This window comes from Hyperolius riggenbachi, chromosome 1 (assembly GCF_040937935.1).
Source record: "Hyperolius riggenbachi isolate aHypRig1 chromosome 1, aHypRig1.pri, whole genome shotgun sequence".
In the NCBI taxonomy this organism is placed as follows: domain Eukaryota; kingdom Metazoa; phylum Chordata; class Amphibia; order Anura; family Hyperoliidae; genus Hyperolius; species Hyperolius riggenbachi.
In genome coordinates, this window is record NC_090646.1 from 141,120,583 (window position 1) to 141,133,896 (window position 13,314).

The following is a 13,314-nucleotide window of genomic DNA, read 5'->3' on the forward strand; positions in this document are numbered from 1 at the left end:
CGAGCAGAACCATATATAGTACATCATAGTGCAGACAGCCTCTTATCGCTGCACAGGAATAAAAAGGGGCTTCAGATCACTCTTGAGTTCTGTGCCAGTTTTCAGCCTTGTATTGTCGCAATTCTTAAAGGGTACCTGAAGTGAGAGGAATATGGAGGCCGCCATATTTATTTCCTTTTAAGCAACATCAGTTACCTAGCCATCCTGGTGAACCTCTGCCTTTAATACTTTTTACCAGTAGGGAAAAGAATTATGTTCAATGTTGCCTCTGAAGAAGCAGGTACTCCTGCGAAACGGCTGTTAGGCCGACTGTATATACCGTTGGTTTGGAATTCCAGGTGGATGTAATAAAGTTGTGATTTGAGCATTACTGCTGGCTGGTGCCTGGATACATAATTCTTCTCCCTACTGGTTATATCATTCTCCTCTTGTCTGGAGGCACGGAGTGTCCACCTGCTACCCCCTGGATCTGCCTGTCTGTGCATCTTGTGCCAACCTATTGCTGTGCTCTTTTGCTTTGGCTTTAATACTTTTACCCTAGCCCCTGAACAAGCATGCAGCAGATCAGCTGTTTCTAACATTCTGGCACGATTAGCTGCATGCTTATTTCGGTTGTGATTCAGACACTACGGCAGCCAAATAGATCAGCAGCCAAAGTACAAAAGAGAGGCGGTACACCACTGGCTGCAACTAATGCTTGCGAACAGAAGCACTACATGTTACGGACTTGCAGATCCTTCATCAGGTGCATAACGAAATGAAGGAGCTGCGAGTCCATAACATGTAGTGCTTCTGCTCTGCAAATACAAGCATCTCTTGCAGCCAGTGGTGTGCCACCTGTCTTTTGTACTTTTGTTGCATCCAGGGCTGTTTGAGCAATACAGTCGAGGCTTGGCACCGGCATATTCCCAGGTATAGCATACCTGGAGAGCTGTTTTCTGTGGAACCCTACACTCTTACAATTAGACCAGAAAGGCTGCCAGGCAACTGGTACTGTTTAAAAGGAAATAAATATGGCAGCCTTCATTAACGTCTCGCTTCAGGTGCCCTTTAAGTTGATTGTCAGAAACCCAGAATCTAGCGCCCACACGTGGCAGAGTCAGAAAAGATCTCCCACTAATAGGTTGCTATAGAAGATTATGCTGGTTTGCAGTGAAACCGCATATGTGAGTTAGTGCAAATACAGTGGTGCTTGAAAGCTTGTTAATTCCTCAAAATTTTTGACATTTTCACCACCCAAAAGACAAGAATATATTTACTACATCTGGAGGAAAGAAGATTTTACTCCTTTTAGATAGGGATTCTTCACAGTAGGATTGGTTAAGATGTGAAATCTCTTGCCATACAGAGAAATGGTAAATTCTGTATTTACACAAAATGCATGGATGCTGTTGCTATTTTGAAGCGGTCTAACAGCTATTAATACTAGGTGGAGGAAGGGGGTATGCCTTGATTCCAGCCAGAGAGATGATTTTCACTATTGTGGCCTTCTTTCCTCTGGGGTAAGCTACACTGAGGCTCCAGAAATAGAACTTGATGCCCCCTACCCCCTTCAACCTAGATCAGTATTTGACCATTGATCATATTGATTCTGCTATTGGTTATATGGTTTCTTCCAAATCTTGGAATTGTATGGCTTTGTTGAAAGAAATAATGAAACGGGAGCAAAAGTGGAGCAGTTGCTCAGTGTGATCAGTCAGAATCCTGTTTCGTTTGCTGAAATTCATGCTTTCTCTTTTTGTTTATGATCAGGGCTGGACTGGACAGAAAAAAGCAAACCGCTCCTCTGAGAAAAACAAGAAGAAAATAGGCATGGAGTGTGAGACAAGACTGACAAATGACATTTCTCCCTTGTCATCTCCTGGGGTTGGCCGCAGGAGAACCAAAACACCACATACCTATCCACATACCAGATACATGTCCCAAATGTCTGTCCCTGAACAGGCAGAACTGGAAAAACTCAAGCAGAAAATAAATTTTGGAGATTTGGACCAGGTTTGTGTATGTTTATTTTTTTTTGTTTTCTTTTTTTATAATTTATTTCCTCCCCTTGAAAACTATTGCCTATGAGCATTGCAGTGAGTCGTGCACTGCACTCCATGTTGCATTCCATCTTTTTAATACTTCCTCCTTCACAGCTGGAGAGATGAGACGAAATATGGAGTGCAGCGCTCCAAGGCACAACAAGGGTGAGTTAATCTCAAACCAGAGTCTGAAATCTCAAATGTGAGTTCTTTTCTAAATGCTATGGAATGCTTTCCGAGTTTGTATGGTTGTCCCTGTTAGTTACAAACAGCAGATTCTGCTTGGCAGTGTATTTTGTCTCATCTCTCCAGCTGTGAAGGAGGAAGTATAAAAAAGATGGAATGCAGCATGGAGCGCAGCACATAGAGTTCATATGTTCATCCCTATACAGGATCTCACAAAAGTGAGTACACCTCTCACATTTTTTGTAAATATTTTATTATATATTTCCATGGGACAAAGCTGAAGATTTGACACTTTGATACAATGTACAATAGTTATTGTATAGCTTGCATAACAGTGTGAATTTGATGTCCGATCAAAACAACTCCATACACAGGCATGAATGTCTTAAAGAGAAACTCAGACCAAGAATTGAACTTTATCCTAATCAGTAGCTGATACCCACTTTTACATGAAAAATATAATGATTTTCACAAACAGACCATCAGGGGGCACTGTATGACTGATTTTGTGCTGAAACCCCTCCCACAAGAGGCTCTGGTACCGTATGGTACTCTGGGCAAACTGCCACAATGTAACAATGACACACACAGGAAATGGCTGTTTATAGCTGTCTGTTAAAGCCAGAACAGCTACATAATCTGCCCACAGTAACAATGTCACCATGTAATACATGGCAGAATGTGAATCTGGGAGAGGAAAGATTTTACAATGAGCAAACTCTGACTAAATCATGTATACATAATTATTGTAAAAATTAAGCACCTTTTTATATTAAATTATTTTCACTGGAGTTCCTCTTTAAAGGATACCCGAACTGAAATGTGACATGATGAGCTAGACATGTGTATGTACAGTGCCTAGCACACAAATTACTATGCTGTGTTCCTTTTTTTTCTTTCTCTGCCTGAAAGAGTTAAATATCAGGTATGTAAATGGCTGACTCAGTCCTGACGCAGACAGGAAGTGACTACAGTGTGACCCTCACTGAAACGAAATTCCAACTATAAAACACTTTCCTAGCAGAAAATGGCTTCTGAGAGCAAGAAAGAGGTAAAAAAGGGGAATTTCTTATCAGTGAGGGTCACACTGTAGTCACTTCCTGTCTGAGTCAGGACTGAGTCAGCCACTTACATACCTGATATTTAACTCTTTCAGGCAGAGAAAGAAAAAAAGGAACACAGCATAGTTATTTGTGTGCTAGGCACTGTACATACACATGTCTAGCTCATCATGTCACATTTCAGTTCGGGTATCCTTTAAGCGCTGGCTACAAAAGTGAGTAAAGAATGTAAAAATTCTGCCAATTAGACTTTTTCCCTCCCTTGGGGGCATGTTACTCGTTAGTGTTACAAGGTCTAAGGTGTGAATGGGGAGAAGGTGTGTTACATTGTTACATTTCTTAGACTAGTAACTGAAGGTTCAATATGGCACCTCATGGCAGAGAACTCTGAGGATTGATACTCTACATAAATATACCTTAGGCGTTAAAAAGATTGCCAGCACCATGAAACTTAACAGCAGCCTGATGGCCAAGACCATACACTGGCTTAACAGGACAGGTTCCACTCGGAACAGACCTTGCCATTGGTCAACCAAAGAAGTAAAGTGCATGTACTCATTCGTATCCAGAGGCTGTCTTTTACAAATGGAGGTATAACGAGTGCTGACAGCTGCAGAGGATGGGTTGGGGAGGGGGGGGGGGGGGTGGTATCGGGTGTTAGCAAGTAATTGCTCAGGCCATATGCCACACACTGCATCAAATTGGTCTGCATGGTGGTTGTTCCAGAAGGAAGCCTTGTCTAAATCTAATGCACAAGCCTGCAGACAGTTTGCTGAAATCAAGTGTGCCAAGGGCATGATTTACTGTAACCATGTCCTGTGGTCTGATGAAACCAAAATCAATTTGGTTCAGATGGTGTGAAGCGTGTGTGGTGGCAACCAGGTGAGTAGAAAGACAAATGTGTCTTGCTTGCAGCCAAACATGGTAGTGGTATTGTCATGGTTTGAGGGCTTTGTGAGTGCTGCCGGCACTGGAGAGCTACAGTTGATTGAGGGAATAATGAATGCCAACGTGTATTGTTACATACTGAAGCAGAGCCTGATCACTCTCCCTTCAGAAACTGGGCCGCAGGGCAGTATTCCAACATAACCATTTCAAATACAGCTCCAAAACGACTACTGCCTTGCTGAAGAAACTGAGGGTAAAGGTGCTGGAGTTATTTTGATGAGACAGCTAATCTATACTTGTACAAGCTTTATACTACCTACTGTACATTGTATCAAAGTGTCATATCATCAGTGTTGTCTCAGGAAAAGATATAAAATGGTTAGCAAAATGTGAGAGGTGTACACTTTTTTTTGTAATAAACTGTAGTTTTCTTTGAAGCTTGATCACGTTTTAGAATGTCTACTGGCTCGAAAAACTAACAAGCATCTAGTAAATTTAGCAGATGCAAATGACTTGATGCAAACTGCTGAATTAGCTAACCCTGATCTCCGATTTACTTAAATTTATCTCGTAGAGGAGCATTGGGAGTGACTCTCAAGGTAGAGCAACAGCAGCAAATAATAAACGTCAGCCTGCTGAGAATCGGAAGCCTTTCAACTTTTTACCACTTCAGCTGAACACTAATAAGGACAAGACGGCTACACCAAGTCCTCCCAAGAGAGAAACCAGCGTGTCGTCATTGCCCAAGGACTTCCTGCCTTCTCCTTTCTCAAAGGATATGGTGCTCAATTTTCAGGCTTCCTTGTCAGAAGATGGGAGAGAAGATCAGGCTGTTGACAGCAGTCAGGTACTGACTTCTTTTCTTCTAATTGCTGGTGTGGCAGGCACAGTACTGGTCTATCCCTTCTTGCTGCTACTTTTCCTTCTTCCAAAGTGTACTTCCCCTAACAGACAAAAGAATTAGAATATCTGAGGAGGCAGCTTTTATGTAGCAAAACAGAGACCTTCTTCAGCAGTGCAGGCTTTCCTTGCCTGGATGTAGATATAGCGCTAGTTCTAAGCATGCTGATCGGTTTTGTCTGGACTTTCAGATGCGCTCTTGGTAATGGGGTGCAGAATGCAGGGGTGGATGAGGATACGTCAATCAGCAGTAATCGGCAGTAGTAGAAATAAAATATTTACCATTTTCCCCATTTTTCCAGATATACACCATATCATTAGCATGCATACATCTACTCCATTCTCCACATTGACCATATCCTATTTTCTACCTTGCAGCTAGTACTATTCAGCATAGCTGATGACCTTTTAAAAATATGTTAAAGTGGTATGAAACTCAGCATTTCCACTTTGTTCTGAAGTATTTACAGCATAAAATCTACTGCCGCAAAAATTGTAGCAGAACAGGATTTGAACAGTTAAACACAGATCTTTGTTCTAAAGTGGAAAGCTCCTGAAAGCTTCTGGCTGCATCCAAGAGGGGATAGCATGTTTTGTTTACTTTCCTCTGTTGCTACAATTACTTAAAGTTCGCATCCTGCTGAAACAGAACTGCAGAGAGAGGTGAGAAATGATCACAAAATTTTAACAACGTATATAAGTACAGTAGCTATGAATAAAACGAATGGCAGCTTTCAGAGCAGATAAACGGTACTTTCGGAATTTGTAGTTTGGGAATTGAACAAAGTACAAATGCTAGAGTCGATTTTGGTTTTCCGGCAATTAGAGGTTTGTTTGTTTTTCTTGTATGATCCTGAGTCATGTGTAATTAAATCTTTCTGGGTAGGAACACACTAGACAGAAACACTAGTTTTGCGCTAAAATGCTAGCGTTAGCATGCATAATGCAAGTCAGTGAGCGGCATGAAAAAAAAACTATTGGTTTGCTTTCGGCAATGTGCTTATTTTAAACGTGTAACTTGCTGCATATTTTTTTAAAATGCACATAACGTACATCAGGGTATAGCGTTTATTGCATTTTGTAATACGTTTTTCCCAGAACGTCATTGGACAGCACCCCTGGTGAGACTTGTCTCCCTCCCAATCGTGGACAGGAACTGCAAAAGAAAAGATTTGCATAACAAATTGGCAGCCATACATAAGCCACTATCTTACCACCAGTAACTCAGTTCAGTTTCCTGTCCCGGACGGGAATGCAGAGGAGAGGTCTCCAGGATGCTATCCATGACAGATGGTCGGGGGCAACGTCTTTCAGGGCTCCAGGCATGCTGTACAGTGGACAGTCGGAGCCCTGCAGCGTGGAGGAGGCTTCTCCGTATGAGGCAGCAGAGATATAGCGCAGGCGCGCTTTCAGACCAAGATACTTCCGGGTCAACCCGGAAGTTGTCACGCACGGCGTCCGGCGTGACTCTGATCGGGCGGCAGGGGCCGCGGAGGTGATTGCGAATCAGCATCAGCTGATTCGCTGAGGTAATTAGCGAATAGCGCGGCAGGGGCTGCGGAAATACGAGGTAATTATGCATATCTATTAAGCGGCAGGTGCCGCGACGGGGGACTATGCAAATTAATCATGCTAATGGGCTAGTCAGCTGAGCCCTATTGTTCATGTGATTCTGGATTTAATCCTTTTCCCTGTCTCACTCTGGTGGTTTATGTGAGCATGGAGGACGCTTCTGGGTCAGCTCCTGCGCAGTCTGCCAGGCCAGCCCAAGATACCTCTCTGGCAAGTACAATGGAAATATAGATATGCAGTGTGTATATATATATATATGTGTGTACTAGAGAGGGTGCTAATGGTTGGCTTATTATTATGTTTTTTAGCCTGAAAAACATGAAAAGCCTGAAAAACATGATAAAACTGACAAGGGTCAGCATGCATCAAGTGGATCTAGCAAATCTGCGAAGAAATGTGCCATTTGCTCCACTCGCTTGTCATCCTCATCCTCTAAAAAGTTGTGCCAGGATTGCACAAATAAACTGGTTAAAGATGAATCCCCTGTCATATTTAAAGATCTGATGGGTTGGATGCGGGCGGAAATGTCTTCAGCAATCAAAGAAATTAAGGATTCTGCTATTTCTTCTCAAGCTGTAGCCCCCAACCCTGCTGATGTTCCTGGCCCTAGCAGTGACGCTGCTGTTATACCTATCAATACTGGGTCTTCTCCTACTCCGGCGGCACGTATTCCTGTGCAGGCTAGGAGAAGTAGGGAGAGTGATATAGAGGGCTCGGAACTCTCTGAGGGGGAAATATCTGCATTAGAAGAGATATCTGAGGGTGAAGAAATAGAAAAAGCTGAGAAATCACAGAAATTTGCTTTTTCCCCAGATTTAATGAAAGATCTCCTAACCTCCATGCATGAAACAATGGGTATTAGATCAGAGCAAAAACCCCTGACACCCCTGGATCAGATGTATGAAAGTTTGGCGGACCCCCAATCTAGATTCATTCCGGTCCATTCTACTCTTAAATCTATGATTAAGAAAGAATGGGAAAATCCTGAGAAAAGGGCCTTTTGGCCCAAATCTTTATCTAAGCGCTACCCTTTTGCCCCGGATGATCAGGCTTGTTGGGGTCCTCCGCCAAAGCTGGATCCTTCCTTTTCCAGGGTGTCAAGAAAATCAGACCTGTTGTTTGAAGATTTTGGTAACCTAAAAGATCCAATAGATAAAAAAATGGATAATGTTTTGCGTAGGGCTTGGGAGTCGGCTTCATTAACTTTCAAACCGGCTGTGGCATCAACAGCAGTTAGTCGTTCTCTGAAAACTTGGCTATCAGACCTGCAATTTAAGATTGCTAATGGAGTTTCTAGGGAAGAAATTCTGAATGACTTCCCAAAAATTACGAATGCCTCAAATTACATAGTTGATGCGGCAGATGATACAGTAAAGTTGGCAGCCCGAACCACGGCGCTAGTCAACTCGGCTAGAAGGGGAGTATGGGTTAAGACCTGGAATGGGGATACTTCCTCAAAATCTAAGCTTTGTGGTATCCCCTGTGAAGGTAATCTGCTGTTCGGTTCAAAGCTGGACGATACACTAGATCGTACGGCGGATAATAAGAAGAATTTCCCAAGGAAGCGCCCTTTTCAAAATAAGCGGCCATTTCGGGCCCCCGCCAAAAATGAAGCGGATAACAAATCTTCCAGGGGTAGAAGATGGGCCCCTTATAGACAACAAAGACCCCCCAATACCTCTACTAATACCAAAAAGACAAACAAGCAATGACGCCATCATTCCAGTGGGGGGGAGAGTCACCAACTATTTCGAAAAATGGCAACAACTCTTCAGCAATCAGTGGTTACTGAATATAATATTAGAAGGTTACAAAATAGAGTTCGAGCAGCCTCCCCCTCAAAATTTTGTCCTAACCCCTTGTCCAAAAGACCCATCTTTAAGAATAGCCCTTCAATCAGAAATAAGGTCACTTCTTCAGAAAAGGGTAATTCGCCGGGTTCCAGCATGCCAAAAAGAACAGGGATTCTACTCTCCAGTCTTCCTGGTGAGGAAACCTCAGGGAACCTATCGATTTATTCTAAATCTAAAGAAACTAAATCTGAGGGTCAAATACAGAAAGTTCAGGATGGACAATATCCGATCTGTAGTTCATCTCTTACAGAAAGACGACTTCTTGGCATCTCTAGACCTGAAGGATGCATATCTTCATCTGCCAATCCATTTGTCCTGCCAACAATACCTAAGGTTCGCCGTGTGGATGGAAGGAGAGGTGAGACATTTTCAGTTTAATGCCTTACCTTTCGGATTATCTTCAGCTCCATGGCTATTCACCAAGGTTATGTCTGAGGTACTAGCCCTTCTCAGGTTAAAACAGATTAATATTGTCGGTTACCTTGATGTTTTTTTTTATTATGGGGGTCTTCTGAGAAATCCGTTTTTGATCAGATAACTACAACTTTGAGCTTCTTCCAGGATTTGGGTTGGTTGATTAATTGGGAAAAGTCTGCCCTAGTTCCTTTCCAATCCTTAGAGTTTTTGGGTTTCATTATTTCTACTAGAAATGAAAAATTGTTGTTACCTAATAGGAAGATCAGTGCTATTATTGACAATGTTCTCACGTTTCAGAAATTGAGAAGCATATCGCTAAGAAAGGCCATGGCACTTCTAGGTCTTCTAACTTCTTCCTTTCCGGCAATCCAGTGGGGGCAGTTCCATGCAAGATTCTTACAGATGTGGATACTAAAATCTTGGAACAGGTCTATGACGTCACTGGACAAGAAAATCGTCATTCCACAGAGTATAAAGGCTTCTCTGCTTTGGTGGAAACAGCTGGATCATCTATCTCCAGGTCGTCTGTGGAGTTTTCCTCATCAGAATACAATTACAACCGACGCCAGTTTATGGGGTTGGGGAGCCCACTTCAATTCTCAACCGGCCCAGGGAGCCTGGAGTATGACGATCAGTTCACAGTCATCAAACAACAGAGAACTGCAAGCAGTGTGGCAAGCTTTACTACATTTCGGGCCCCAAATCAAGAAGTCTCATGTGAGGATAAGGACAGACAATCAGAGTGTGGTGGCTTTCCTAAACAGACAAGGGGGTACGAGGAGTCAATCCTTATGGGAAAAGACGAAGAGGATCCTATTTTGGTCAGAAAGGAATCTCTCATCCTTAACAGCGACACACTTAAAAGGAACCTCAAACCAACTGGCAGACTACCTCAGCAGGAAGAGGTTGGATGCGAACGAATGGTCATTAGATCAGGAAATATTCCAGCAGGTGACGTTACAATGGGGCTGCCCAAAAATAGACTTGTTTGCAAGGAAAGTGAATACGAAATGCCAACAATTTTGTGCCCTGTTTCCAGAAGATCTACCATGGAAAGTAGATGCCTTCTCGATCAATTGGGGGGAAGTAATGATGTATGCATTTCCTCCAGTTCCGTTGCTAGCACGAGTGATAAAGAAGATTATACAGGACAAGGCTCGAGTAATCTTAATAGCTCCACTGTGGCCAAAAAAACCATGGTTCACGTCACTGAGGGCACTAGCAGTAACAGATCCGATAATATTTCCTCCTCTGCCACACTTGCTATCTCAGGGTCCAGTATGGCATCCGAACTTACACATGCTTCACCTTTCAGCTTGGAACCTGAATGGGGCATCCTGAAGTCCAAAGGGTTTTCAGATGAACTATCAGAAACTTTGATACAGAGTAGAAAAAAAGTGACTCGAGAAATATACCAGAAAGCCTGGAGAATATTTAACGATTGGTGTAGGGAAAGATCCTTTAACAATTCATCTCTCAAATCCGTATTGGAATTTCTTCAGTGTGGTTATAAGAAAGGTCTTAGTATCAGCACCCTGAAAGTACAGGTATCTGCTCTTAGTGTGTTTTTAGAAAAACGACTGGCAGAAGAAAATCTAATTGTACGTTTTTTTCAGGCTTTAAAGAGACTTAAGCCAGCGATTAAAACAAAAGTACCTGCTTGGGATTTAAACATTGTTTTACAGGGTTTGTGTGAGGCTCCGTTTGAGCCATTAGCGCAAATTTCGGAAAAATTTCTTACCTTAAAGACCATTTTCCTGCTGGCAATTACTTCAGCCAGGAGAATTGGTGAATTGCAATCACTATCCATTAGAGAGCCTTATTGCACCATTTCAGAGGATAGAATAACATTACGTCCTGATGCAGCCTTTCTACCCAAGGTAGTTTCCTCTTTTCACAGAAATCAGGAGATCTTCCTACCCTCCTTTTGCGAGAATCCTAGTAATGAAAAGGAAAGGAGACTCCATTCCCTTGACGTAAGGAGATGTCTTATACACTACATGGAAAGAACAAGTTCCTGGAGGAAAACTGACGCAATGTTCACCCTTTTTGCTGGAAAACAAAGAGGCAACAAAGCTTCCAAAGCAACGCTGGCACGATGGATAAAACAGGCTATCACATCAGCATATCAGGTTCAAGGAAAGCATTTAATCTCTCCAATCAGAGCTCATTCTACAAGAGCAATATCAACCTCCTGGGCAGAGAGGGCAGGGGCATCTATAGAACAGATATGCAGAGCTGCTACCTGGTCAAGTCAGAACACTTTTGTGAAACATTATCGCCTAAACATCTCGGCTGCAGCAGACTTATCATTTGGAAGGAAGGTGCTGCAGGCAGTGGTCCCTCCCTAGATCCTATATCTTGTACATCGTCTCACCAGGGGTGCTGTCCAATGACGTTCTGGGAAAGACAACTTTACTTACGGTAACGTCTTTTCCAGTAGTCAGAAGGACAGCACCCCTGCAACCCGCCCTTCTTTTGGGTGGAATAATAATTATGTAAGTGAGCATCTATGCGGTCCGTGTCATCTATTATATTAACTGAGTTACTGGTGGTAAGATAGTGGCTTATGTATGGCTGCCAATTTGTTATGCAAATCTTTTCTTTTGCAGTTCCTGTCCACGATTGGGAGGGAGACAAGTCTCACCAGGGGTGCTGTCCTTCTGACTACTGGAAAAGACGTTACCGTAAGTAAAGTTGTCTTTTTTTTTTTTTTTTTTGTACAAAAATGTATTTACACTTCCAAGTGATGAGCCAGAGAGGAGATCTTTATACTGGCCACATTCCGAAGAATTTCCATGAAACGCATGCAAAACGCAGAAAACCGCACTTGGGATTCATATGTGTGTGATCGTCGTCTATTTACACAGTACAGCGCTGCGATCAGCAGCGCTGCACTGGGGACAGCCGCTACCTTATCCGCCCTGCCCCCTGGATCAGGTTTTTTTTAGTTTATTTGTTTTTTTTTTTTTTACTTACCCCTTGTTTTTTTTTTACTTACCACTTGTCCCCACCTCGGGTTTTCATTAAGTGCGTTATGATTTAGATTTGTTGCCTCAAGTTAGATTCGTTGTAAATGCTTTCTCTGTTTTCCATATTATATTCTAGTATAAATAAAGTACCCTGTGTATGAATTGTGAGAAGTACATAATATTTTTTCTGTTATCTAAGCAATAGTTGAGGATTACTGAGCCTGATCAGGTGAGGACATCACCCCTTTTGCCTTAATTGTGTGGTTCCCCGTCTTGCACACTGCTGTAAATAAGAGATGTGTGATTCTTAGTCAGTCAACTCAGTGAGTGATCGCCCTTCATTGTCCACTTCCACAATTTAGAGGGGCAAAACAATAATCAAGAGCCTGAATCTCATTTCTTTTTATTTATATATATTTGTTTAGAGTTGGAGGTTGTTTTTGTTCACTTTCACAATTTTGATATACACAATCAATCATGTCTGTAGGAATGAATGGTACATATGATTTTTTGCGCATTTCCCCCGAATGTGGCATCAAATGAGCCCTCCCACTAGGAAGTGATTATTATTTTGAAAGTCAAAGGCATTTTATCAAAGCAAACCTGTAAAAACATTACACTGATTGCCATATTCTTATTGCATCATGTCTGACTTTGTTTTTTTGTTTTTTGTTTGTTTTTTGTTACCTCTGAAATTGCTGTTTTTTTTTTTTTTAAAATGTGTGCAGATTAAAGGTGGCCATACACTTATAGATTTGCAGCAGATTCGACCATCCCATAGATTTCTGTCAGATGCCTGTCAAGTACAATCTGACAGGAATCTATATGAAGTGTGCCACACTTGGAACAGATTTCCAATAGATTTCAGAATGAAATCTATTGGAAATAGATCTTAATGCATTATTGGACCATTAGATCCAATGCAACTCTATGAGCCATCAATCTGCTAGCAGCAGATCGATGTAGATTTTCCATCCAGTCAGATCAAAATAGATCGGCTGATTCGATAGAATCTATTTCTGATCGATTTGATAGATAGCAAGCTGATGAGGTTTGATAGTAAGGCTTTATTTACAGTAATGGGTTCTTTAGTTGAGTGGTATATATGTTACGGCCAGAACCCGAAGTGTGGCCACTTCTAGTTCTGGCCGGCCACTTCGGGTTCTGGCCGGCCAATTTGCGAAGTGGCCGCAGCGCAGCGGCCCATGTTAGAAATGCAAAGCTACACTTATTTTACGGCCGTCTCGCTGCGGCCAAATGTATTAAAAGTTGCTTAAATTTAATTAAATATAGCCGGCGGCGATGTGATAGATGAAGCCGCCGGCTTTCGCACTGCCTCCCCCCCCCCCCCCCCCCGATTCTCTCCCCCCCCCCCCCCGCCTCTCTCCTTGTCCCCGCCTTCCATACAATACGGAGCCGCCGGGAGAGTCGTTCGTCGCGG

The 13,314-nt window shown here is 42.5% G+C and overlaps 1 protein-coding gene across 12 annotated transcripts in view; it reads left to right on the forward strand.

Annotated features, from left to right (window-relative positions):
• The window catches only part of PCM1 (pericentriolar material 1), a 156,060-nt gene that overhangs the window by 29,282 nt on the left and 113,464 nt on the right, over positions 1-13,314 (forward strand). For all 12 annotated transcript variants that reach the window (XM_068278646.1, XM_068278648.1, XM_068278649.1 and 9 more), the window contains exons 3-4: positions 1,753-1,995; positions 4,734-5,006. In XM_068278646.1, the coding sequence (XP_068134747.1) occupies positions 1,753-1,995; positions 4,734-5,006 (516 nt within the window). The remainder of the gene's footprint in view (positions 1-1,752; positions 1,996-4,733; positions 5,007-13,314) is intronic.